We start from the raw sequence: 27,856 nt of genomic DNA on the forward strand, positions 1-27,856 counted from the left end.
TGTGTCGCTCAGTTTCTTCTTTTCTTTTAAAATTTTTTCCTTTTTATTTTATTATGAACCTTGCAGTTATCAACAAACATTAACATTTCCATATACTCCTTTTTTTTTTTTTTTTTGGGTGAGGCAATTGGGGTTAAGTGACTTGCCCAGGGTCACACAGCTAGTAAGTGTTAAGTGTCTGAGGTCGGATTTGAACTCAGGTCCTCCTGAATCCAGGGCCGGTACTCTATCCACTGCGTCACCTAGCTGCCCCCATATACTCCTACTGAAATTTCTACTGTTCTCCCCTGTTTACTTTTTAAAAAATGATTTTAATTTTAATTTTAATTTTTTATGATTTCAATGATTTTTAATGATCATTGATGCCATTTTCTTTCAATTTTTAATATTACCATGACTACTCTCAACTATTAATTATCTCAATAGATACAGAAAAGACTGTTGACAAAGCATAAGGCTCAATTATGCTAAAATTCCTACAAAGTATAAGCATGGAAAAAGGGTCTCTAACTTGAGTCCAAGAACTTTTTTAAAAAATAATTTGATAACTATATTTCAATATAATTGATTTCCTTTGTAATATTTTGGTTTATCATGTATTTTATTTACAAACATTATTTTGAGAAGGAATCTGTGTATTTTAACAAACTGCTAAAGGGATCCATGATTTAAAAAAAAAAGTTAACCCCTGGATAGTGAGACCATATTGTGTGACAAAAAGTATCCATCCAAGAACAAAGGCAAGCATTCTATGCAAGGGGGATACATTAGGATCTTTCCCAGTAAATGCAAGAACGAAGCAGGAATGTTCCCCTTCCTTGCTATTATTTGATGTAGTTCTAGAAATGCTAGCCATAGCTATAAAATAAGAAAGAAATTAAAAATTTTAAGCTAGCAAAAGAGAAAAAAATCATCCCTATTTACTGGTCTTTACTTAGAAAATCTGAAGGAATTGGCAAAGAAACAAATTGAGACACTTCACAGCTTGAGCAAAATTGTAAGCCGCAAAATAAACCCATAAAAATCAACAGGATTTCTATATAATAAAGCAAAATTCAGAAGGCAATAAAAGTAAGGGAAGTCTCATTTAAAATAACTAGAAATGCACAAAATGCCTTAGGGTCAATCTTACAAAATACACTCAATACCTGTATTTGCACAGTTAAAGAAATAAAAAGCAAGTGAAATAGTGTTTATGGCTGACTAATGGCCTATATATCTCTATGTCACTATTTTTGGCCAAAAGCCATTCCTGAACACATAAGTGGTCAAAAGATAGAAACAAATAGCTATTTGATATATCACAAAGTATTGAAAATAGAAATATTTTTGTATATATGGATCCTTTCTCTCTCTTTTTGATCTTTTTTGTGCTGTGAACCTAGGATTGATAATGCTGGGTCAAAGGGTATGCACAGACAAGTAACTTTGGGGACATAGTTTCCTATTGCTTTCTGGAATGGTGGGGCCACTGCACAGCCATATCAGCGCATTTGTGGTACCTGTACCACATTAAGCCCACCACCACCACAACCCCTACCCTTCAAAAGTCTGGGGGTTTTTTGGTCATCTTTGCCAATCTGATATATGTGAGGTAGAATCTCAGAGCTTTTTAAATCTACATTTATCTTATTATTCTTAGTTATCCTTAGTTCTACAGAGAATCTTTTCACAAGGTTATTGATAACTTGCCTTCCTTCTTTGGAGAACCACCTCTTCATAATCCAAATGTTCTTCCAAATGAATTTCATTAGTATTTTTTCTAGTCCTATAAAATAGCTATTTGGTAGTTATTGGAATGGAACTTAATTTGCAAATTAATTTAGGTAGTATTTTCATTTTTATTATATTGGCATGCCCAACCATAAGCAATTATTTAGGTCTCTATTTTTGCAAAGTGTATTTATAATCTTGTGATTTCTGTGTGTGTATATATATATATATATATATATATATATATATATATATATATATATATATATATATTTTAGTTGAACTTGAAAATATTTTATACATTATAGTTATTTGCAAGGAATTGCTTTTTATATCTCTTCTTGCTGATTTTTGTTGTTAATATATGGAAAGGCTAATGATTTTATGAACTTATTTTATACTATTTCCAGAAATTATTAACTGTTTAATTTTAGGGTTTTTTTTTTAATTTCAGAAGTATTTATTGAACATTTAACAGGCATATTGAACACATCACATTGAATTTTTGTCTTTCTGCCAAAGCTGTTTCCACTAAAGTTTTCCCTATTTTTTTGTAAAAAAAATTTTTAATTTCTAAATTTAAACACCAAAGAAAGATATTTCTATATACACAAAAGAAAAAATTTTTTAATCTTGTTTAGTGTTTTCTTTGATTCATTCATCTTGACAGTTCCTACAGTGAGACCTTGTGCCACAAGTTCAGGTTCTACACCTTCTGCACTTTTAAATGGGGTGGTCAGCCCTGTTTTTCCTCACCCTGTACCCCTGGATTCTTGTACTTATCTCTACCTTGTGGAGTTTGGCTCTCCCCACCCTCAGTTTCACAGTGCCGGATCTCTGGTGTCTCAGGACAGGATGTTAAGCCTCTGAACCTAGGCTATACTGGTCTTGGTACTATGACACCAAGTGGGCCAGCCCTTTTCTGCCCCTCCCTGCAGCTTCCAAGTTACCTACCCTGGCACTTTCTCATGGGAGCCCTCTGCTCTTATTTATTTACTTATTTAGACTTTCCCCCACCTTACATGTAAAAACACATTGTAACATCAATTTTTAAAACTTTGTGTTCCAAATTCTCTTCCTCTTCCCTACCCCCTCCCTTAAGAACTCAAGCAATTCAATATAAATCATACATGTGCAGTTGTGCAAAACATATCAGACAAAAAAATGAGAAAAAGGAACTAACAACAGCAACAACCAAAAAATATATACTTCCATCTATATTCAGATGCCATCAGTTCTTTCTTTGGAGCCCTCTGCTCTTAATGGATTTCAGATTACATATACATAGTTCATCAGTGGTTGTGCTGGTACTGGCTTTGCTGAAGTCCCCTTTCCTATTGCTCCTGGGGCTTCTGGATAATTTGTGTGGTTCTGGGGAAGAAAACATCACTTGCTGTATTTTCTCTTTGTGTTTCTTGATCATTATATAGTCTGGTGGGAATATCAGGGTTATGCTGGTGCAAGGTTGTGGGAGGTTTTCTTTGTTTCTGAAAAGGGTTGGCATGTTGTCTTATCATTGTCATTTTCTTTGATGAAATTATCTATTGTTTCTATTTGTTCTTTGACCCACTAATTTTTTAGGATTAAGCTATTTTATCTCTGAAGATACCCAAATCTTATAGGCTCAACACAGCTTCTCAACACAATCTGTGCCTAGTCTCCATATTATATAAGCCCAGGTGGGAGCTCTAAGAATTTATTTCCAGGATTCAGTGCCCAGCTGGATTCTCCTACCCCTACACTCATTGTTCCATGATTAACAAAGATATGTGAAAGAAATTAGTCTGTCTGAAAACACAACCAAATTAAAAAAGTAAGTTAACATAAAAGAGGAGAAACACATTAAATATGGGCAAACGTTTAGGCTTCTGAAGTCTGTGAAGATTTTTTTTTTTTTTTAGTGAGGCAATTGGGGTTAAGTGACTTGCCCAGGGTCACACAGCTAGTAAGTGTTAAGTGTCTGAGGCCGGATTTGAAATCAGCTCCAGGGCCGGTGCTCTATCCACTGCGCCATCTAGCTGCCCCTGTGAAGATTAAAAAAAAAAAAATCTTAAGCAGCAGAAACTGCTAGTGTTAACAGCTCAGAAAATGAGACTAATTAGGAAAAAAGCTGCATGTGGCATAAGTGTTAGTCATTGAGGATTTGGAGGTGGGAGAAGTGGCTCTTTTTTCCCCTCATCCTTCTTTGAAAATAATTATAACTATATCTTATAGAGTGGCCTTTACGATTTTTGAAGTATTTCACATACATTTTTCTCATTTAACCCTGTTCTCTTCACTGTCTGTGCTTTCTTCCTGAGTAATCTCATTTCTTATCTACGTGGAACAGTGCAGAGAGCACTCTGAAGTCAGAGACAAGCTGCCTTCAATTCAGTAGTACCTGTATGTACTTGGACTTGGACTTACCCTTTCCCCTACTCCCACCTCATTCTCCTCATCTGTAAAATGAGGGGATTGGACTAGCTGCCTCTGAGGCCCCTTCCAGCACAGTCTACCATGATTCTCAAATCTAAATCTCTCAAACCGCTATCCTTTTGAATGCTAAGATAATGTAAAGTAGTCATAATGTTCTTCCAGAAATGCTTTCCCTACAGTGTTTGGGAAATGGTTTTTTCTTTATCAGCTGGCCCTGTGTTTGAATTTGTACACCTCCTCATGGGTCAGAGCCTAGACACTGGTACAAGTGAGATGTATCTTTTCCTTGTGTTGTTACAGGTTGCTAGTGAGAACTGGCCTCAGATTAAGCTCATTCACCTCTGTAGAATGTCTTTAAGATATGGATCATGCTCTTTCTTAGAACTGTTCCTGGGGACCTTTGCCTTCAGCCTAGTAGCTTTCCTTTTTATTTTATTCTAATGTTTCTAAACTTTGCTAATCCCCTAACTCTTAAAGCCCTGAACTTTCCCCATGACCCTTGGTCCTTGAACCTACTTGGCTCTTTGGATGATTCAGAGATTTGATCTCCTCTTGCCCTCTTGTCCCTTTTGCTCCTGCCTTCAGTAAACTGTCAGTAGTTTTATATATAGCACATGCTTCCTTTTATCTCCTTCTGTAGCCATATAATCCAGACATGTGTGTGTGTGTGTGTGTGTGTGTGTGTGTGTGTTTTCTATGATTTATTCACAGGGCAAGGAACAATATTCTGTAACATCAAGAATTGTGTTATAGATGATTCAGAGTTCATATAAATTATCTTAATGCAGTATAGTCTAAACAGTATCTGAAATTCCTAAGAGTGATAATTTAAGATAGTGGAAGGAGCCGGCATTTGGCATCTGGAAAGATCTGGGTTCTGGTGTCACCCTTGATACTTATTAGCTTATGTGACTGTGGCCAAGGTATTTAATCTCTATGAGCTTCCATTTCCTGTAGTATAGGGATAAGGGTACTTGAAGTCTCTACTCCATAATATTGTTATAAGCATCAAATGGCATAATACAGGGGGTCCCAAATGTTTTAGTGCAGTTTTAAGATAATAAACCTTTTGGGACCCCCTGCATATGTAAAATGATTAATCAGCCTTGAGCTACAGAAATGTTAGCTATCATTATTCTCTTGCTAACATTCTCTGAAAAAAGACCCAAACTACACATTTAAATAAAGACCCATATTTTTAAGATCAACATTCTTCTAGTAATGCTCTTTAACTGTAAAGCTTGGAATACCACAATCTCCAAAGAATTAAAGTTATAGGTCATGCAAAGAGCAATGTAGAGATGGATGGTGTACTTGAGTAGAAAAGAAATAAGGAAACAGATATTTATTAAGTGCCTGCTATGGGCCATGAAACATCAAGAGATCATAATCCATGATCCAGCCAAACTAGCCTTCTTTCTGTTCCTTACCCATGACCTTCCATGTTCCATCTCCATGCCTTTGCATTGGCTGTCCCCATGCCTGGGATGTGATTCCTTCCTTACCTCTACTCTGTAGAGTCTCTCTTCCTTTACAGTGAAACTCGGGTATCATTTTCTGCATGAAGCCTTGTATTTAACAACCATCAACATTTTAGTCAACATATCACAGCAAGGGAGAATCCCAGTTTAAACAAATAGACAAGCAAGGCATTCCTGGCTTAAGGCAGAAGCTTGTGGGTTATATAGGGGTTCGATGCTAAAGTAGAAAGAAGGAACCCCAGAATTCCTGAGTTATAACCAGGGAAGTCTCAGCAAAAGTATTGATGATACTTGATACACTGACAGCTGATCTCCCTGCTATAGCAATACATACAAAGGACAAGCTGTTTCTTCCATAAAAAACATAGAGGAATAGATATTAAGAAAACTGGATTCTACTCCAGCACATCTCATTTGCCCTTTATGTGATGAGTTTGGTTATGTTATATGCAACAAATAGACCAGCAATGAGATCATCTAAGAGCAATGAGTAACATGGTGCTGAGATCTCAGCTTTGTCCCAAACTCTCCAGTGTAACTATTTTGTCTATACATATAATCCCCTCTTTAGATCACATGACCTGACAGAAAGAATCTTAATGTATTTTCAAAGAGTAACTGATGAATAACAGTAGCTATTTCCAAAGCAACCCTTTGGACCCACAGTTATATGAAAAATATACAAGTTTCCTATATACTTCTCTCATGGAAAAAGTGGCCACTTCAAAGGACTGAAGGAAAACATAATTTAGAAGTCTGATTTGAGAAATAGAGGAAGACCTGGGGATGACAACAATAATGTACAACTAACTAGAGCTGGGACAGATTAACACTCAGTGAAAGTCACAAACTATTTCCTATCTAATTCTTAGGGAAATGCCTATGGTTATTCATATGCTGCAAACTACTAGATAAAACAAGGAATGGCGGGGGGGGGGTACTGTATACATTTTCATATGACACATCCCTGTCATTAGAATGTAAGCTCATTTTAGGTTGGGATTGTTTCATTCTTTGTATGGGTCTCCCTAGCACCTAGCATGGTGCCTGGCACCTGTCTTAATAAATACTAGCTGATCAATTGTTTGAGGAATGTCTTTAGCACATTGAGTACTCTGTGAGAAGACATGGACAAGATTCACATAGGATGGGAAGTTTTGGATAGATTGGAAAGAGTAGTCACATAAATGAAATCCATGTATAGCATGCTATTGCCATTTTGGTCTACTCCAAAATGGCATCCTCTTACATACCAGAACACCCTCGTGTTGAATTTGGATTTAGCTTCTTGGAATCCTTGGACTGAGATCATCCTTCCTCCCCAAAATCAGGAAGCAACAGACTTTTAGCATTCCATCCATTATTTCCTAATTAATCACTTCCCAAAAAGATTATATACTACTGTAACACCCCATGTTCAAGAAGCAGAAAGGTAAATAATTCAAAAGATGTAATGTTTGCTGTAATTTTTGTCTTGTTACTCAGTTAAAAGATTAATTCAACCTGATCATTCCCAGAGTTCACAAGGTATCCTATTTTCCTCACTGGCTTTTACTTTAATATAACTCTGAGATTCCCTGTAGTTCTAAAGAGCTTGAGCTTAGTGTCAGAAAATGTGGGTTTGAGTCTCACCTGTGTTCTTTACTTGCTATGTGATTCTAGACAACTTGGTTTTACCTCTTTGGGTCTTCTTTTCTTTGTAAATCTTTTATTTATTTATTTATTTATTCATTCATTCATTCATTTATTTTTGGGGTGGGGCAATGAGGGTTAAGTGACTTGCCCAGGGTCACACAGCTAGTAGGCCTCAAGTGTCTGAGGTCAGATTTGAACTCAGGTCCTCCTGAATCGGGGCCAGTGATTTATCTACTGTGCCATCTCGCTGCCCCTGGGTCTTGTTTTCTTCAGCCACCACCTTAGTTCAATTGATCAGCTTGGCTTGCCTGCATCAAAGAAGGCACTGAGCTCTGTGAGCAAAGCAAAATTACTGTGGCTCAAAAGAAACATGACACGTTCAAATTTAGAGCCATTTCCACTCCACATGTTCATCTGCACCACCTAGCTGTCCCTAAAACATACTTCTAACCCATCATTCCCCTAATTGAGAGTCCTAATGCGACTAAAATAAAATTAAAATTCCTCAACTTGACATTTAAAGCCCTTTCATAGTCTGGCTGCTGTCTGCCTTTCCAAGCTTATTGCACATTACTTACTTTCACTCAGTCACTTGATGAGTATTTATCAAGCATCTGCTATGTTCCAGATATTATGTGAGGAGCCATGAATACAAATACAATGAATAAAATGATCCCTACTCACAAGAAGCTTACATTCTATCTAGACCACATGCCTCTCTGTACCACACAAAAACAAAGAGAAGAAATAGAAAGGAGTCATATACATGGTAGGCTAAGAGGAAGGGGATTTGAAATTGTGAGGACCAGCAAAGCCACCGTGTAGAAGGCACTGCTTGAGTTGGTCTTGAAGAAACCTTTAGCTAGAAGGCCATCTGGCCAAATGAGCCTACTTGAATAGGCCACCCTTGAATGGGTCTGAAATACCCTGTATTCCCTCCTCCCCTCCATCTCTAAGAATCCCTGGCTTTCTTCAAGATTTAGCTCTTGTGACATCCTGTGGGAACCCTTTCCCGATCCCCTTATTTATTAATGTTCTCTCCTTCATCCTCAAATTCTCATGCATATACTTCTCTGTTTATATGTTTTTTCCTCCAGTAGAATGTGATCTCTTTGAGATCAGGGCCTGTATTTTGTTTTGTCATTGTATTCCCACATTGTATTGTACCACAGTGACTTTCACCTTGTAGACCCTTAATAAATAAGCACTTATGGACTGGATTTCTAAAAATGAATTGCACTTAATAATCTGTAAGTTTCCTTTTATCTCCAACATTCTGTGATTTGATTTGATTTTTTGTAAACAAACAAACAAAAAACCCATGGGAGAAGCCAGTACCCTGTCATCATCTTCTAGTGTCTTACCCATATCAGGGATTTTCAACTGGGATGCACAGATGTCTGGGTAGATTTTAGAGGATCCATGAAGTTGGATAAAGGAAAAAAAAATGCATCTCTACTTCAACAAAGGGCAGCTAGGTAGCATACAGGCTAGAGTGCTTGTCCATCTTCCTGAATTCAAATTTGGCCTCAGCCACTTAATAGCTGTGTGACCCTGGACAAGTCATTTAACCCTGTTGTCTCAGTTGCTCATCTGTAAAATAAACTGGAAAAAGAAATGGCAAACTAGTATCTCTGTCAAGAAAATCCCAAATGGGGTCAAGAAGAGTCTGAAACGTTTGAGCAACATTTCAATATAATTGGTTTCCTTATTAATCCTATGTATTTTATTTATTTAAAAACATTATTCTGGGAGGGGGTCCATAGGCTTCACTAGACTGCCAAAAAAGATGAACAATTCCTGATACAGCAGCTTCTAGCTATATTTCTGCCTGCCAATTGGCCAGAGAACCATCAAGCCAGCATTTCTACCAATCAGGAAGCATTATATCATTTGTAGTTGAGTTAGTAAACATCATAGAAAAGACAAGTCTTACTTATTCTGTTGCAAATTCTATTCCCCCCCATCCACAATAACTGATCTAACCTTCCTTCCCAGGTTCAGTCAGATGACTCCAAATAGAATTTGTTGTTTACTTCCTAAGTAAGTCTTGGGAGACACAGTCTCTGTGCTGGTGGCATTGGGACACCCCCTTAGCCAAAGATTAACCAGAAATCATAGGGAACAACTAAACCACTTGGCCAGAACTAGCTGTACCTCCGTGGATGACTATTACTCTGTAGAGGGTATCTCCTCTTGGTTTGAGTGACTCAGCTTCACATGTTTGGTTTGGGCACTGTAGAAGATATTCAGATTCAATGTCTCTATAGTATTATCATTTCTGTATTCCACTCCTTATCCCATTCATTTATGAATGGGAAAATAAGGAAAAAGAATTTCTGGCATCGGTCAGCCAAAAAGCATTTATTAAATAGCTTCTGTGTGCTAGATAGGTAGGATACAAATAGAATAGATGAAAAAACTTTATAAGAAAACAAACCTTCTAACTAGAGCATCAAGTACATATAAAAGTATATACAGAATAAATACAAGGAATCCAAGGTAGTTTGGGAGAGAAGGCCTTAGTAATTGTGGATATCAAGAAAGATCACAAAGAAGCTTCATGTAGAAGGTGGTACTTGACCTGAATCTTGAAGGAAGAGGATTCTCTGAGGCAGAGGTAAGAAGGGGAGTGCATTCCAGGCATGAGGGACAGCTGCTATCAACTGGAGGTAAGGGTATTTTGTGTAAGGAAAACAGAGAAGGCCAGTTTGGCTGAATTGGAGAGTGTATGAGTAAGACCAATATACAACCAAGCTGTTGTATGGGGCCAGTCATATAGGGCTATGAAAACCAAACAGATGCATTAATATTTAATCTTGGAGGCACTGGGGAACCACTGAAGTTGAGTAAGAAATAACACAGTCAGATCTACTTTTAAGAAAAATTAGTTTCATAGCAGTAAGATGAACTGGGAGTAAAGAGAGACTTGAGGAAAGGAGGCCACTGCAATAATCTAGGTGAGAGACAATGGGGCCCTAAACTAAGGTGGAGGAAAGGGGTCAGATGCTACAGATATTGTAAAGATAGAAACAGAAAAACTTGGCCTCTGCTTTGATATGTAGGGTGAGGGTGAAGGGAGTAAGGATTTACTGCTTAGCAGGGAAGTATCCAAAAAGAAAGCTGAAGGAAAGAGAATCCCTCTGTAGGCCCGATTCCAAATCTTTTCTCTCTTCAAGCCTCCATTTCCATTCCTGTCTCCCATACTTTCAGCATATGCCTTAGCTTCCTACTTTACTGAGATCATGGACAGCTAAAAGAAATTCCTTCCACTCCCCCCCTTTCTTCAGTACCTTGCTGCCTAGTTGCCATTTGCCTCAGGTGTTCTTGGTCACACTACTCTATCAGGAAAAAAAATATTCAGCATATACCCCTAAAATGTATGTATCTCTATCTCTATATATGGAGAGAAAGAGAGTTCACACACATATTTTTAATTATATTTACTTTATTGTGCTGATAAATATTAAATAATAGTTGGCCCTAGGGTCAATAGAAAGCCACTGAAACTTCAGTGGTGTTGTGTGTGTGTGTGTGTGTGTGAGAGAGAGAGAGAGAGAGAGAGAGAGAGAGAGAGAGAGAGAGAGAGAGAGAGAGAGAGAGAGAGAGAGCGCGTGCGAGAGAGATTCAGACTTAGGCTTTAGGAAAACTGCTTTGGCAGCGGTGTGGAGAATGGTTTGGGGAGGGAAAAGACAATGAAGAAAAGCCCACTAAGAGCCTATTGTATGGGGGCCAAAACTGGGATAGTAGCTTTGTGAATAGATAGAAGAGGAAAGATGTGAGAGATGGACTGGCAGAAATGACAAAATTTGCCTTTTTTGATCCTCTTTTTAAGAACTCACTGAGTCAGGTAGAGGGCTCAAAATATCTTTTATCCTTTAACATAGAATAGCTACTTTTTAAATAGCCCTTTAAAATTTGCAAAACACTGTATACCTGTTAGCTTATTTGATCCTCACAATAACCCTACTATGTGCTATTACTAATCCTATTTTATAGAGTATGAGGCTAAGGTTTAGAGAGGTTAAGTGGCTTTCCTAAGGTCACATATCTAGTAAGGAATGCTGGAGGTGATATTTGAACTCATGTCTTCCTAACTCCAAATCCAGGGCTCTTATTCACTGTGCCGTGTGTGTGTGTGTGTGTGTGTGTGTGTGTGTGTGTGTGTGCTCATGCACATATGTGTGTGTTTTAAAGCACTAAAGGTTTTTTCCTTTCATCCCACTCCAGCAAATATTCACACATGCAAGAAAAAACGCATAGTGATAATAACGTCTTCACTTAGGGCCCAACACTACTGTGGGGAACCAGAAGAAATAAAAATGTTCCTGGAAAGCCAAGCAATTAAAATAGAAACCAAAGTAGAAGTCCAAATGCCAGGAAAACACTGCTTGAAACAGTGATTTTTCACTCATAAAGGGTTTGATTTAATTTAGACACCCAAGGTTTCTCTCATATGTTTGTGATGTCAGCATACTCTCGACCAGCCACAGTACTGCTTTGCTATACTATATTTCAATTCATGCCTTTGCCAGATGAAATTTGCTCCTAAGATAATTGAAGTTTGGTCTGTTAAAATTCCATCAAGCAAGCTGTACTTGGATAACAATCTAAGGGGGAAATGCAACCATGAAAACTTCCGTCCCTCCATTCCTAGAAAAGCTTCTGCCCGTCAGAGACTCTGGCTGCTCGGCATTTGAACATTTTGACAGGATATCATTTTAACAAGAGGGAATACAGTAGTTTTTAAAATGACCACCCTGCCTTAAGTCAGATTCTGTTGTTCACTGAATATAGTTGTTTTGTCTCCTGCTTGTCCAAAACGGATGTCACATCTTTGATGTCTTTAGTAGAGAGAAGGGAGCTGAGTCAGGAAGCCACTGCAACAAACTATCAGGACTCACCTATGTCTGGTTAGAGAGGGAAATCACAGTAGATTTTTTTATCCAATAATCTACTATCTATTAACTTAAATGTCTTTGTGACCTCTCCCTCCTCTTCGCTCTTACTGCATTCTCTCCCCCCAAGTAGAAGGTAAATGTCTTGAAGATGGGGACTCTGGTTTTGTATCATCAATACGTCTCATCTTGTCTTATCTGATACTAGAAGCTTAATAAGAGATTGTTGCTTTTCTTTTCTACTTTGCTTTCTGGATATTTGTGTAAATCACTTGTCTTTCCTCCTAGATTTATTATACATTCCATGAGGGCAGGGATCATTTTTATTCACCTTTACATTTCAATTTAGGTAGACCAACATTGATTGGTGCTTACTAGGAGCCTTGCCCAGAGTAGAGGTGCATTAAATATTTGTTGGATTAAATTAAAGTTTGCAATCAAGTGTTGTTGTTTGCCCTAGAGAACCTAGCTGTGAAACTAAACTCTCTTAAATGAGCCAAAAGGCCAAATGAATGATGGGGGGTGGGGGGGGGGAGAGAAGACAAGTTCACTTTTTTCTTGGGTCTTTTCAGGAAAGTCAGAAGGAAACGGAAAAATGCATGTTACTCTCTGTGACTTCATCGAGCCGTGGGATACCTTGAGTACCACGCAGAAGAAGAGTCTAAATCAGCGCTACCAAATGGGTTGCGAATGCAAGGTGAGCACATAATTTCTGCTGTCGTTCAGGGGCTGCTGACTAGCCAGTTCTTAGTATTAGAGCAGAGGTTCCATGGTAACCTTCAGTTTACCATGGTTCTGAGGAACTCAGGCTTACTGGATGGTAAAGGTATGCCAAATGTGCACTTGTACATCCTAATGTGCCAAGGCTCCATCAGTTTGGTGAAGCTGCCGACTTCCTTCCTCTAGTTCCCACTTGATTCCCCTACATAGCTTCCATGAGGCTCTGATGCAGGGAAGGATTCAAAGATGGTGATTTTATTACTTTGAAATCTAGGGCCCTTCTATGCCCAGACCTGTTCTATGGCATTGCCTTATTTGCTCTAGAGCCGATTCTTCTTGATGGCAACCAGTTCCATTCTAATTTCAGGCAGGCTTTTTGCCTTCCTAATTTTCCACGGCTCTGCCCATCATATGTGACCCTAGGGATCTGATTGGTATTGCAAGAAGGGCATAAAAGTTAGATTTTAAATTTTAAAGGTTGAACTTCTGGTAACTAGTCCTTAAATTCCACCACTACCTTTTGATGGCAGTGTTAGGCTGGGGTCCAAGATGCAGTTGGAAAGATGCATTTTTAGCCAAGAAGATAAAGCTGACAAGGTCATTCTGTATTTTAGGACAGGGGAAAGGGCTTGATTAAAAGGAACCACTTGCTGGTCATTGTAGGACACACCTGTAGTCCCTGCTATCAGGAAGACTGAGGCTGGTAGATCACTCAATTAGGAGTTCTGAGCTTCAGTAGGCCAATTAGATGTCTGAACTAAAGTTGGGCACTAATCTGAACTAAAGTTGGTGAGGCGCCTCGGAGGGGGAGGAGGAAAGAAACCTGGCTAACCCAGGGGCTAAAAGGGTTAATTCAGCCCAGGTCAGGTAAACAAAGTAAGTTTCTGTGCCAATCATAGGTAGGATTAGGCCCATGAGTGGCCATTACATTTCTTACCTGGATGAGATAGGGAGAACCAGTCTCCAAAAATAAGAATTTTATTTAAAAAACAGCAATTTGTGATATTTGTATATCTTAAGTAAAGTTTAGATGTTAATTTTTTAAATTGTTTAAGCTTTTTTTTTTAGCTTGATGAATAAAAGTAATATACTTTTTTTTATGATTACTCTTTACTTGCAGCCCAGCATGGCCCCCTTTAATCTGTCTATGGCTGGAAAATAATCACAGCCCGTATTTTTGTGGGGTTTTCTGCACCACAGGTTCTTTTATTGCTGTTTTTGGAGTAATTGTATCAGGAGCTCTGTGCATTTAATGGCTTTCCTCCACCATCTTGGCTCTGCCCCCAATGATTACTCAGTAAATGTTCACCTTTTAAAAAAATAATACCCTGGGTGTATACCCTTTTGAAATGTGCTGTGTACACCTATGCTATATAGCGTCATCCCTCATCAAGATGCAGCAAATCTGCTCTTAAGGCCAGGGTTTTATGGAAGGAATGGACTTCATGGGGTAGAAATGGTGGGGTAGTGAAAAATGATGGCCATAAGGAATACAACATGGCTGCAGGGTTCCAAGGCTTCATCTTTTAAGGGATTGGGGTAACTTTGGATAGGCAAATGTGGACAGATTTGGCCATATGATCTGCAGCTGATAAGGAAGAAACCTGGAAGAAAATTCGGTAGGAAGAATGGGAATCCTGTGGATGTTTTTGCACCTTGGATAAAGATAAGCACATACAGCTTTTCTAACAGAGCCATATGTTTTAGACCCTTGCCAACATTCAAACCCCTCCACGTGTAGACATGTGTAGCTCTAGGGTGTCTCTGCCTGTTTGAAACAGTGTCATGAGGAAAAGACTTCCTTGAAATCATCCAAGAGATGTTTTTACCTTGATAGCTAATCATTTGGTATAGTTCTGACCAGAAAGAAAGGAAGGAAGGAAGGAAGGAAGGAAGGAAGGAAGGAAGGAAGGAAGAAAGGAGGGAAGGGGGGAGGGAGGGAGGGAGGGAGGGAGGGAGGGAGACATCCAAACCCAGACTTATGGTCTCTAAATCCAAAGTTTTTTCCACTTGAGAACACCAGACTGGACTTTTGCAGCATCCTCCTGTAAATGTATTAGCTGCCCAGCTATTTAGCAGGGATGGAGGGTCCCTAAAAGGAATCCTTTGAGTCCTAAGAGCCTCTCACAGCCTTGGACCTGTGGTTTCCTTTTCTGTACGTGGCATAGTGGCACTATGCCACTGAGGGCAAAAACAAGTCACAAAAAGTAATGGTAACTACCATAGCCACACAGTAAGTCAAATACAGTGGGAGCTAGCACGAAACTTATGAGATGTACCTTCCCAAGCCATTTTTTTTTCTTGCTCAGGAGATCTTAAGGTCTTTTCCTATCTCCCCACATACCAAATTTAAAAAGGCAAAGTACTAATGTCCCTAATTTAAGCCTTTAACTCTTAACAACAGTTAAGAATATTATTTATGACCTGGTATACAATTAAAATTCAGTCTTTCATGATTTATTGGATTTTGGATGTGGTGAGAGTATTCACTACTTGCATAGCCTCAAGTTGCTCTATAAATAGGATGACTATCATCTAATTTCAAGCACCTAGGCTCAAAACTAGATCATAATAACAATCTTTTCATTTGTATAATGCCAGTCTCCACAAAGCTCAATACATTTTTTTTTCCTTTTTCACTCTTCCAGTATGACCAACCTGGAACAGAGAATTTGTAAAGGGAGACAGGCCATATTCAAGTGCTCCAAGCACACTAATAGGGGAATGAAGCTTAGAAAGCCAAGGTATTTGTCATACTTCAAGGCAATGGTATAATGGACACTTAGCTCCAGGCTTTCTCCACTGGGCTAGACTGTCTCCTTTTAGGTTGCAAAATGGATTGAAAAGAATTAGCCCATCTAAAACAGTGTGATAAGAATAGCAAATGTATCTAGTCCTAGTACATAGGTTAAAATCCCAGTTCTGGGACCTACTCCCTGTGTGACAGTAGGCATCACTTACTCTTCTCAGTTTTTTGTTTTGTTTTGTTTTGTTTTTTAGTGAGGCAGTTGGGGTTAAGTGACTTGCCCAGAGTCACACAGCTAGTAAGTGTTAAGTGTCTGAGGCCGGATTTGAACTCAGGTACTCCTGACTCCAGGGCCGGTGCTCTATCTACTGCGCCACCTAGCTGCCCCTCTTCTCAGTTTTTTTTTTTTTAAATTTAATTTAATTTTTGATAGTTTTGTACAGCTTTAAATCCTAGAATACTCTTCACTTAATTTGGTCTTTGCCCCAAAGTCTGTCTTATGACCCTGTTTTTATTTTCTCCCTAGATTTCTCGATGCCCTATGATCCCATGTTATGTGTCTTCACCAGATGAGTGCCTGTGGATGGACTGGGTCACAGAGAAGATCATTTATGGGCATCAGGCAAAGTATTTTGCCTGTATCAAGAGGAGTGATGGCTCCTGTGCATGGTACCGTGGGGCAGCACCACCCAAGCAGGAGTTTCTTGATATTGAGGACCCATAACTGGACTGGCAGAATCCTAACAGCCAACAGAAAAGCCTCCAAGAGTTTAGACAGGTCCAACTCTGACATTACTTCCAAGAAACAGCATGAAAATATAATCATCCAATTGTGTCAAAATTAGGTGTGATTTTTATTTTCCTTTTTTTTCCCCCAAATATGATACTACATCTCTAGGGAAAGGGAGAAGGAGGGCACAAAGTTCCCATCCTATCTAGACTCAGGCTAAGTGCTGTATTTTTCAGTTTTCATTCCTCAGAATGATAACCACCAGGAAATTCCCTGGAAATCTACCCCACCAGCACCCTTATTTTGGAATGTTGCATTTAGCAGAAACCAATGAGGTTCATTGCAAGATTCTGTGTAGCAGGCCTACCAGGTATCTCTCATCTTGAGTGGCATGTCCCTCATTTCATAAAGCTTCCTTCCCCTCTGTTCTCACTGTCAGTCCCTACCTTTCCCCAAAACCCTTCCTATTCTTCCTCCCAATCCCTATTTCCCTATGTCTTGTGCCTTTCACAAGGTTCTCAGAATCTCATGTCTTAGTGAGTGTCCATGGAATGCCATTTGTACAACCAGCACCCAGACTTCTTAGTTTTGAAGGCACCTAAAGCTTATCACTCAACAGAATACCAGATGGAGCCCCAGGGACCCTGGAAATATGCAGAGGCAACAAAATTTCCAGCTGAATACAGTTTTCAGCTTTAGTCTGTCTCCCACAGTGGGAATCTGTTGGATTCCACTCTGAACATCAGAGACTTAGGAGAGAAGCATAATGAATGATGCTCAGCTTTGTATCCTGAGAGTTCCATGGCAAGCCTTTGAAAAAGGCATCTGCAGTTGTGCAGATGACATGGATATATCTAGTATTAATATTAAAGTTCCTTGACTTCCTTTAGACTCCCAAAGAGATTGACAGTTGCCATTTTGCTCTCAGGTTTCTGCAAATGCTAATTGGCTAGCAATATAGTACTATGGATTCTTATATAGGGAGGAAAGGGATTTTGGAGGTAAGACAGTTAAGTGAAGCTCTTATTTCTACCTGGGCTCCTCTAGGACATTGTGGCCTGCTTTAGAGGCATCTCATCTCAAGATTTAATTCATCAATCCAAATGCCAGGTATGCCACCATCTGCTTATATTTTCCATGTCAGAAACACAACATAGTGAAAAAATTCAGATGTCCCCAGGGTAGAATACTACTTGCTGTTTCCTAAAGATAGTTCATTGTCCCTAGTAATTAGAATTAAGACAGGCAAATACCTTTACTGATGGCAAAAGGAAGTCAGTCCCCTCCCTTTTGCCTCTGTTGTAAAAGTAACCCACTTCCAGAAGACAGACATTCAAACACACACACACACATGCACACATACACACAAAGTAATTAAACTAAAATCTGGCAGCCTATGAGTGATCTTTCTTCTGTGAAACTGCTTCACTAAACTGTCATCATTTGAGCCTATGTTGCAGTGACCCCAAAACAATTTATGACCCCTGAGTACATGGAGCCTCTTTTGCCTGGGATCCAGTCAGCACAGGCCTTGATAATTAAGAGAACATCCAGAAATAATCCCTTGCAGACCTGCTTTGGGGAATTTTTCATGCTCTATGTCAGTAGAAGGTTTTAAAAATGTCATATTGGACCAATGGAAGTGATTTCACTCTAGTCAAACCAATAGAACATTTCCCATTTGCTTACTTTGTGGTTAAATCAAGACATGTGACATTTACTTCTTTCTCTGATTTCCCTTTTTTTTTTTCTTTTAATGTTTCTGATTGTTTTGGGCATCGGTGATATCATTACTGTGCTGTGTTTCCACCTCCTAACCACCTCCAACCCCGTTGTTAGGTGTTAGAATTGCACTTTCTTTTAAAAGATTTCTATAATGGAAGCATTTGACACAGAGTGGAAAGAGTGTCAAGTTAGCCTATGAAGATAGATTCCTCTGGACCTTTTCTTTAGCTGTTTAATTGCCTTTGCTTCTTTCCTTTCCCCTCTTTTTATACCTTCTTGTTCAAATGCCTGCAAAGTCAACAGGTCTTTGAGAAAGTTGTCTTGGGGGGACAGGCTATATATAAATAAATATATATATTTTTTATTCCTTGCTAGTTAGTCTTCTTTCCTTTCTTAATAGGAAAGAAAAAACTCCAGTTGCAGGTGAGATAAGGAGCCCTTCCAGTAGCTTTACAATAAATAATTACCACATATATACATACATACATACATATGTATGTATATATTGTTTATGAAGGATTTTCATTTGGCATCGCTTTAATTTATATGTTACACAATCTAAGCACTGTTCTTTCTGCCCTTCCTCCATGCTCTTCTTTGTGCAAGCAACTCAAAATATTTTTAAAGAAAGTTTACATTATAGTTATTTTCAAATCTTTGCTTATAAGTATTAAGAAATATCTAAATGGCTGCCATAATTTAAAGCTTTGGGGGTTTTTGTTTTGTTTTGTTTGGATCTTTTTGGGGCAATATGTTTTTGCTGGAATATGAAGTCTGAAACCTTCTTGTGCTGGGAACACATGAAAGTTGTTGAAAAATGACAAGCAGTCTGTGCATGTCTCTGACGCTTTGTATCATTCTTAAGTGAACATTCAGTCATTGGACAATAAACAGTATTATCAAATAAAATTTTGTCTCCATTGTATTCAAGGTACCTGTCACACAGCCATTTGATCTTTAAGATAATCACAGAATCTCAGAATAGACCTTATGTCTAACCCATATCCCAAAAAGAATGCTGTAAAATACACCTGACAAATGGTCTTCCAGGCTTTGATCAAATACCTCAACTTATGATTAATACACTCTTTTCCAAGGAAACCCATTTCCCTTTTGGATAGCTCTAAATGTTAGAAAATTTTTCTGTCTCAATGGAAGCTTCACTAAAGGAACACTTGCACTAAATTTACTTGGTGTTGTACCAGTAATGGGAACATATGTAGTAGAATTAATAAGGTTTTACTAAACAAGAAACAAATCAATAGCAATCACAATGATCTGCACCAAAAACATAATATGTATATGGTAGACCAAACCACAGTAATGCCCCACTTATCTAGAGTTCTTTTATTTGGCGAACTTAATTTTTTGAAATGTAGCCAAGGCCATAAAAATAAGTGAAAAGAGCCCCTGAATAGCCAAATCAGGTGCCACAGAGGCAAAGTATTAAGTCATGTGCTTTGCAAAATCAACAGGTCTTTCATTCAGGCCCTTACTTAGCACTTATTTACTCACTTTAGATCACTGGTGAACAAGGGTAGGCTGTAGTTTAGATGATGTACTCTGAAACTCCTCACCACACTCAGAGATTTCTTCATCTCCAACCCTAGTTGTAGTTGGCTACCTTAAAAAGGTCACATTAACAACTCTATTCATGGCTCCAAGCCCTAGAGAAGTAAAGAAAGAAAAGAAAGAAGGATGGGAAAGGTGAAGGAATCCCAAGGCTCAGGTAATGGGGTCTGGAGACCACACCACCTGGGAACTTTTCTTTCTTACCAACATGAACATTTAGGATGCAGTGATTCCCTTTCTGCCATGAGCAAAAAAAAAAGTTTGAGAACCTCTACTTTAGACACAATTACAACAAAGCTGGCTTTCCAATCCACAGCAGATTCGAAGTAGCAAATTAGGGGGCAGCTAGGTAGGTGGTGTAGTGGATAAAGCACCAGCCCTGGATTCAGGAATACCTGAGTTCAAATCCAGTCTCAGACACTTGACACTTACTAGCTGTGTGACCCTGGGCAAGTCACTTAACCCTCATTGCCCTGCAAAAACAAACAAAAAAACAAAACAAAACAAGAAGTAGCAAATTAGAAGGGAAGTTAAGAGAGATGGAGTGTAAGGGTAAGGTTCCATTGATTATCCTACATTGCTTAAGAATGATTACATTTGTTAGGTAATAACATGTATTGGTTGAATCAATCAGAAATAAGTGTGAACAAGGCCTGTATACCTCCTTTGAATCAATCAAAACTATTGTCTGAGAAACTCAGTCATACCCTAAGGAACTTGAATAAAAGGGAGGAGCTATCAGCAAACTATATATATTCATAAGGTCTAGAAGTGGAGTAGGAGTGGGGTCAAGAAAAATTGATTGGAAAAGAACCAGCAGCCAAGGGACAACCAGAAAAGAAAGGTAAGACTGAACTGGCAGAGATACTGAGGAAAGCCATCAGCTGAAGATTTGGTCTACCCCACTAGAATGCCTACCTTCTCAAGAATTAAGGGAAATTGGGGCAGCTAGGTGGCGCAGTGGATAAAGCACCGGCCCTGGATTAAGGAGTACCTGAGTTCAAATCCGGCCTCAGACACTTGACACTTACTAGCTGTGTGACCCTGGGCAAGTCACTTAACCCCCACTGCCCCGCAAAAAAACAAAAAAACAAAAACGAATTAAGGGAAATTTAAAAAAAAAGGTCTGCTTTTTTCTTTTTCCCTTCCTACAGCCTATCTATCCACAGACACTATAACAATATACTCTGCTGTTTTGTTATCCAGATGATTCCAGTAAGCTGAATTTTGTGATTGAGGGAAGGTATGGTGTTAACTAAAGGAACTTTCAAACTCTGCCTTAATGTTGGAAACTTATTAAACTGGGAGTTCAGAGAAACAGAGGCTATTACTGAACTCCTAACTTTTATTTTGTTGGGTTTTTTTTAAAGGCAATCAAGGTTAAGTGACTTGCCCAGGGTCACACAGCTAGTAAGTATCTGAAGCTGCATTTTAATGTGGATCCTCCTTACTTCAAGGCCAGTGCTCTGTCCACTGTGCCACCTAGCTGTTCCTCATAACTTTTAATCCAAAATAAATTCCCCAGAGCCAAAGAGGAGGAAACCATTGTGAACATTAGGAAGCCATTATATTGCCCCTAGGCTTAAAACAAGCCACTTATTATAAGCAGCAAAAAGTGTCAGCTGATAGCAAGGGACAAGAAAAAACTATACAAAGCACACATGAGAATTCAAGAATCTTAGCAGTTCCTCATATGCCCCAAGTGTTCCTTAAGGTATTACTATATTACAGCAACTAGCTACAGTAGCAGAAGTAATGGATTTAGGGTTCCAAATGAGACATATTTTTGTGTACGGCCATTGAGGGAATTTGTTTTGCTTGACTATGCATATCTGTTATAAGAAATTTTCTTTTTTTCTTTTCAGTGACGTGGGTAGGGTAAAAGAGAAATAGATTTCAGGGAGCAGCTAGGTGGTGCAGTGGATAAAGTACCAACCCTGGATTCAGGAAGACCTGAGTTCAAATCCAGCCTCAGACACTTGACACTCACTAGCTGTGTGACCTTGGGCAAGTCACAATCCTCTTTGCCATGCAAAAAAAAGAGAAATAGATTTCTGTTAATTAAAAAAATAGAGGTAGGTAGTACTATAGATGGAAAATGTTGTATAATCTTTCTGATGATTTGACTTTATTAATGTTACTTTTTAATTTTACTTTATTACAAGGGACCTCTTACAAAGTTGGGGTAATATGTAAATGTAACATAAAAACAAAACATCAATAAAACTAAAAAAAATGAAACTGAGTCATTAAGGAAGAAGTTAAATAGCATTCATGAACCTCTTTTTTAAAAAAACAAGTATATTTTTATATCTAAGAAGGTTGAAATAAAATTTTGCAATGGCTAAAGGAGTAAGAGTCAATTATCCTAAAAATTCAATTGTGCGGAATATGATTCCTGATTAAAGAGATATTACCCTACCTTTTTCTTTTTCTCTGCTCGTTGTCTTGCTAGGTTAAGTACTAAGAGAACTAACTTCTCTTGTATGGTAGATCTACATGTGGTGGGGGCAGGAGAGATGTTTGGCTGAGGAAAAGCACTAGCATCTCTTTGGCCTCCTTCCCCTGGTGGTCAGAGCCACTCTTTCTGAGACCCCACTCTGGACATCTAATAAAGCCTGACTTTTCCTTTAGTCACTTCTCTAAACTACCCCAGGGGAGGCAGGGAGAGGTTCATTTAACCTGTTAGAAGACTAAATTATAGAAACTTCACTGAGGTCACTGCCTTCACTTATTTCTATATACCAAACCTTCTCCCACCAGAACACTATTAGGGGCAGCTAGATGGCGCAGTGGATAGAGCACTGACCCTGGAGTCAGGAGTACCTGAGTTCAAATCTGGCCTCAGACACTTAACACTTACTAGCTGTGTGACCCTGGGCAAGTCACTTAACCCCAATTGCCTCACTAAAAAAAACAAAAACAAAAACAAAAAAAACAGAACACTATTAGGCTTATTTTTGTGTCTAGTTATGATCCCTATCCCTTGATCTCCTCTGCTTTGGGGAAGCTAAAATATTATTCATCATTTCTATCTATTTCTTTCATTCAACTGGAACCCCCAGTTAGGGAAGAATCCCAGCATCAGAACATCTACCTAGAGGGCACTATCTTAGAGAAAGCATTTCTTTTATGAGAACATATGGAAAATACAGAAAGAAAAGATTTTTCAAGAATTGAGGGTTGGGTTGTTTCCTCATTGCTATTCTAAGCAGAGATAGCCATAATCTTGAGTATTTTCCCAGGAGCATTCTTGCTCTATTGTGGCTTCCTTCCCTCCTCCTACCACAGGCTCTCAACTTCTTTCCTCTCTATGATACTTAATTGAAGGGATGGAGAATGTTATATAGATATATCTGCTAGTCTTCACTTTAACCAACTTAGTATCACACATTAACTGAATTGGATGGTTGAGAAACTGCCTTATTTTTATTTTGGTAGGCCGATGAGGGTTAAGTGACTTGCCCAGGGTCACACAAGTGTCTGAGGCTGGATTTGAACTCAGGTCCTCCTGAATCCAGGTCCAGTGCTTTAGCCACTGCCCAGAAACTCTTATTTCTAAAGTTGCCCCTGTTCCTCCCACTTTCTCCCCAAAGAGGACCGCAAAACCTCTTTGTCAACCAATTCAAGCATTCTCTGATGTCAGAAAACATTACCCACACAAATCATAAACTTCATCATGGAGTGTGGGCTTTTGCCACACAATTTAGGCCACATTGGAAGCCCATCAGAATGAGTCTCTTCGTTATTATAGTTCTTCAATGAAATATATACATACCTGTTCTTGATTTATTAAATAGATTGAAGAGATACACTTTGTTTATTTTGTGGGGCAATGAGGGTTAAGTGACTTGTCCAGGATCACACAGCTAGTATGTGTCAAGTGTCTGAGGCCAGATTTGAACTCAGGTCCTCCTGAATCCAGGGCAAGTGCTTTATCCATTTCACCACCTAGCTGCCCCAAGAGATAAGATAAGGCACTTTAAGATAAGGCAATGTTGGGAGCAGCTAGATATCACAGTGGATAAAGCACCAGTCCTAGATTCAGGAGGACCTGAGTTCAAATCCAGCCTCAGACACTTGACACTAATTGTGTGACCCTGGGCAAGTCACTTAACCCTCATTGCCCAGAAAAAGAAAAAAAAAAGATAAGGTGGTGTTCCTCAAACCCACCTTCTGGGATAAAAAGCAAATCATAAGAAACAAAGTACTGGAAAGATAGCAGGGAGCTTGAAATTAGAAGAATCATGTGAACTTCAGTCAGTGAATTCGCCCTTCTTGGCTCCAGTCTGCAAAATGATGGACTTAAGGTCTTATCTGACTCTAAAGGAACCTCTGAGAACAGTGATGGATGATTTAGAGTCCTCATTTCATTCTTAGAAAAACAGTATGGTGCTGTGGAAAGCACCTGGGCTCTAGGATGGACTCCTGCACTAATTGTTTGGTCTTTGGAAAGTTATTGAATAATAAAAATGATATGGTACTTCTAAGTACCTTATAAAGGATGATGTATATGAGTGCCTTATTTAAAATATTTATCTCATTCAAACCTTACAACAACTCAACAAAGTGGGTACTACAAATATTATTGTGACCATTCTACCGATAATGAAAATGAGAGACAGGTTAACTGACTTGTCCTGTGCCACATGGCTCAGGAGTGTGAGAAGCTGGATTCCTGACTTCATCTGTAAAACACAAAGTGTGAGCGTATATTGGGAAAGGACAGTGTTGTTCTCTAAAGCTCTTTCTGGGTTTGACTTATTAATAATATATGAAATAATTGTGATGTAATAAGCTGTATTTTTCTAAGTGCACTTTTAAAACATTATTTTTAAAAATCTTAACCAAGGCTTAATTGCTCATCGCTACACTGGAAGAGGCAGTGCTGCCCTCCTGTCTCCTTTAAGACCTGCCCAGAATCTGAATGATCAGGAATTGGAATTGAAATATGCACTGTCATTCCTTCCTTCTAAAACATCTGTGAATTTCTCCCTAAACTGCTGCTGTAGTTTTCCTTACAAGGCCCAGTCACACCACATGAAACACTGACCTTGTATCCAGGGGTGCTAGGTGAGCCTTAATCTGCTAAGCATCCTTACAGCCTGTCAGCCTGATACCAAGTGACTGTAGAAGAAGCACATTCTTCTAATGGCTTAAATGCTTTATTTGGAATGGACCATGTGACATAGTCACCAGCCTAGCATCTATGAAATTAAACCACAGTGGAAGAAGGTCAAGTCAATGATTTTTCTTCCAATTTCCTTCCTGGTTAAAGCTGAGATGTTGCTACAGCAAGCATTTCAACAGGATCTGGTGACACTGACTTGGCCAAAATAAGCAGGTTGTGCTGGTAGCTTGCCAAAGTCCACAGGATGCACCTAAATAATACAAAAATGTAAATAGTGATATATACAATTTGCCTCACTGCATAGCAATAATAATAATTAGTAATCATTAATCTCTGAGACTATAGGCAGAAGATGTTTCTCATGAGGAACTTTTAATATTGATGAAATCACAAGCCTTGGGGTTTTTTGTTTTGTTTTTTGTTTTTTTTTGCAGGCAATGGGGGGTAAGTGACTTGCCCAGGTTCACACAGCTAACTCACAAACCTTGTTAAAAAAAAAGATAATTTACTCTAAGTTTTGCAAAGTGCCTTACATATATTATCTGATTTAACTTCACAACAACACTGTGAAGTAGGTGATGATTAACATTAGCATTATTATTACCACTTACCAATGAGGAAACTGAGGCTCAGAAAGGTACAGATAACTTGCTGAGGATCAGAGATCTAGTAAGGAGTTGAGTCCAGATGTACAATACACAATAGTGTATTTCTGGCATACTCATATGCTAATCTCAGAAGTAAATGATATACTACTAAGGTTCCCAATTTTTTTTTTCCACTTGTCTTAAGTGAAAAGATGCCATGGGTTGGATGGGTTTGGGGACTGACATTTGAGAAGAGAGAGTGGGACATGTCAGCTCTGACATAGAGAAATTTATAGTTAAAGGAAACGCTAGAGACATCTTGTCCAACTCATACAAAAAGAAGACTATCCTCTTCATTCACCCTTTTCTTGAAGACCATTAGGAAAGGCAAACCTATTAGTTACCATGGCAGTAAATTCCACTTTTGGATAGCTATAATTACTGACATGGAACCATGTATTTTCCTGACATCAAACCAAAATCTGCCTCTCTGTAACTTCTACCCATTGCAGATTGACTATCATGATTAAGTCATGATTGTTTGGCCGACTGCAGTGGGAAAGATACTGAACAATTTGAAAATAAGGCCCTTGCTTTCAAAGAGTTCATAATCTAGTTGTGGAGACTGATCCACAAAGTCAGTCAGTTAATATTAAGCATCTACTATGTGCCAAGCAATGTGCTAAATGCTGGGGATACAAAGAAGGACAAAAGACAGTACTTGCTCACAGTCTAATTTGGGAAACAACATGGAAATATGTAAAAGGATATATACAAGATCCAGTGGAGATAATTAGCAGAGGGGTGGCACTAGCATTGAACAGGGTTGGGAAAGGCTTCTTCACCATACACCAAAGTAAAGTCAAAATGGGTACAAGATCTAGACATAAAGGTTGATACCACAGGCAAATTAGAAAAGGAAGGAATAGTTACTTGTCAGATCCTTGGAGAGAGAAAGAATTTATCTCAAAGATGAGATAGAGAACATTACAAAATGCACAAACAAAACCAATGCAAACAAGATTAGAAGGAAAGCAGAAATATGGGAAACAATTTTTACAGCCATGTTATGATAAAGACCTCATATCTAAAGTATATGAGAACTGAATCAAATATATAATAGAAAACAAGTCATTCCCCAGTTGAGAAATGGTGGAAGGATATGAACAGGCAGTTTTCAGATGAAGAAATGAGTTATCTATAGCCATGTGAAAAAATGTTTTCAATCACTACTAATTAGAGAAATGTAAATTAAAACTACTCTGAGGTACCACTTTGCACTTATCCAGTTGGTTAATATGACAAAAAAAAAAGGAAATGATAAATGTTGGAGATGTGGGAAAATTAGAACACTAATGCACTGCTGGTGGAGCTGTGAAGGAAGGAAGCAATTTGAGGGTAATTTTTTTTTGGTGGGGCAATGAACGTTAAGTGACTTGCCCAGGGTCACACAGCTAATAAGTGTCAAGTGTCTGAGGCCAGATTTGAACTCAGGTCCTCCTGAATCCAGGGCTGGTGCTTTATCCACTTCACCACCTAGCTGCCCCCTGGGAAGCAATTTGAAACCATGCCCAAAGGGCTATAAAACTGTGCATACCCTTTGACCCAGCAATACCATTACTAGGTCTATATCCCAAAGAGATCATATAAAAAGGGGAAAGGACCCATATGTACAAAAATATTTGTAGCTGGTCTTTCTGTGGTGGCAAAGCATTGGAAATGGAGGGGATGCCCATCAAATGGGGAATGGCTAAACAAGTCGTGATATATGAATATAATGGAATACTATTGTGCTGTAAGAAATGATAAGCACATGGATTTCAGAAAAATCTGGACTTACCTGAATTGAACTTACATGAACTGAAATGAGCAGAACCAAGAAAACATTGTACACAGCATCAACAATACTGTGTGATGAGCAACTGTGAAAGACAACTTTTCTCAGCAATGCAATAATCCAAGACAATACCAAAAGAAAATGCTCTCCACATTCAGAAAAAGAACTATGGAGTCTGAATGCAGATTGAAACATACTATTTTCACCTTTGTTGTTACTGTTATTGTTTCTTCTTTCTTGCATTTTCCCCTTTTGTTCTGATTCTTCTCTTACAAAATGATTACTGTGAAAATATTTTTAACATGATTGTAACGTATAACCTAGATCAAATTGCTTCCTGGCCGCGGGAGCGGGGGTGGAAAGGGAGGATGGGAGAAACATCTGGAACTCAAAAAAAACTTTACATGTAATTGGAAACATAATTAAAATAAATAATTTTTTTTAAAAAATGTTAATTAAAAAAAAAGGAAAGGCTTCTTGTAGAAGGTGGGATAAGACTTGATAGAAGCCATGAAGTAAAGACGGGGAAGGCAAACAGTTTAGGCATGATGGATAGCCAGTGAAACTGTCCAAAGTTGGAGCTGGAGTGACTTGTTTGAGGAATATCAAGGAGGCCAGTGCCCCTATACCGTAGAATATGTAGCGAGGAGTAAGGTTAAAGAAGAC

General features: G+C 38.6%; 1 protein-coding gene and 1 long non-coding RNA gene across 2 annotated transcripts in view; one reads left to right on the top strand and one right to left on the bottom strand.

The window, feature by feature from the left end:
• TIMP2 (TIMP metallopeptidase inhibitor 2) overlaps positions 1 to 18,972 on the top strand; it is a 94,407-nt gene extending 75,435 nt beyond the window's left edge. Inside the window, exons 4-5 of the mRNA XM_043962583.1 lie at positions 12,715 to 12,839; positions 16,135 to 18,972. Of these exons, the coding sequence (XP_043818518.1) occupies positions 12,715 to 12,839; positions 16,135 to 16,332 (323 nt within the window). The 3' untranslated portion in view covers positions 16,333 to 18,972. The remainder of the gene's footprint in view (positions 1 to 12,714; positions 12,840 to 16,134) is intronic.
• A 614-nt stretch (positions 18,973 to 19,586) lies between these two features.
• On the bottom strand, positions 19,587 to 27,245 carry LOC122725464. Its single transcript, XR_006352737.1, has 3 exons — positions 27,194 to 27,245; positions 24,689 to 25,016; positions 19,587 to 19,730 (listed from the first exon to the last, which is right to left on the bottom strand). It is a non-coding gene; the product is annotated as an uncharacterized LOC122725464 (long non-coding RNA).
• Positions 27,246 to 27,856: the final 611 nt, after the last annotated feature.

This window comes from Dromiciops gliroides, chromosome 4, assembly GCF_019393635.1.
Source record: "Dromiciops gliroides isolate mDroGli1 chromosome 4, mDroGli1.pri, whole genome shotgun sequence".
Lineage (NCBI taxonomy): Eukaryota > Metazoa > Chordata > Mammalia > Microbiotheria > Microbiotheriidae > Dromiciops > Dromiciops gliroides.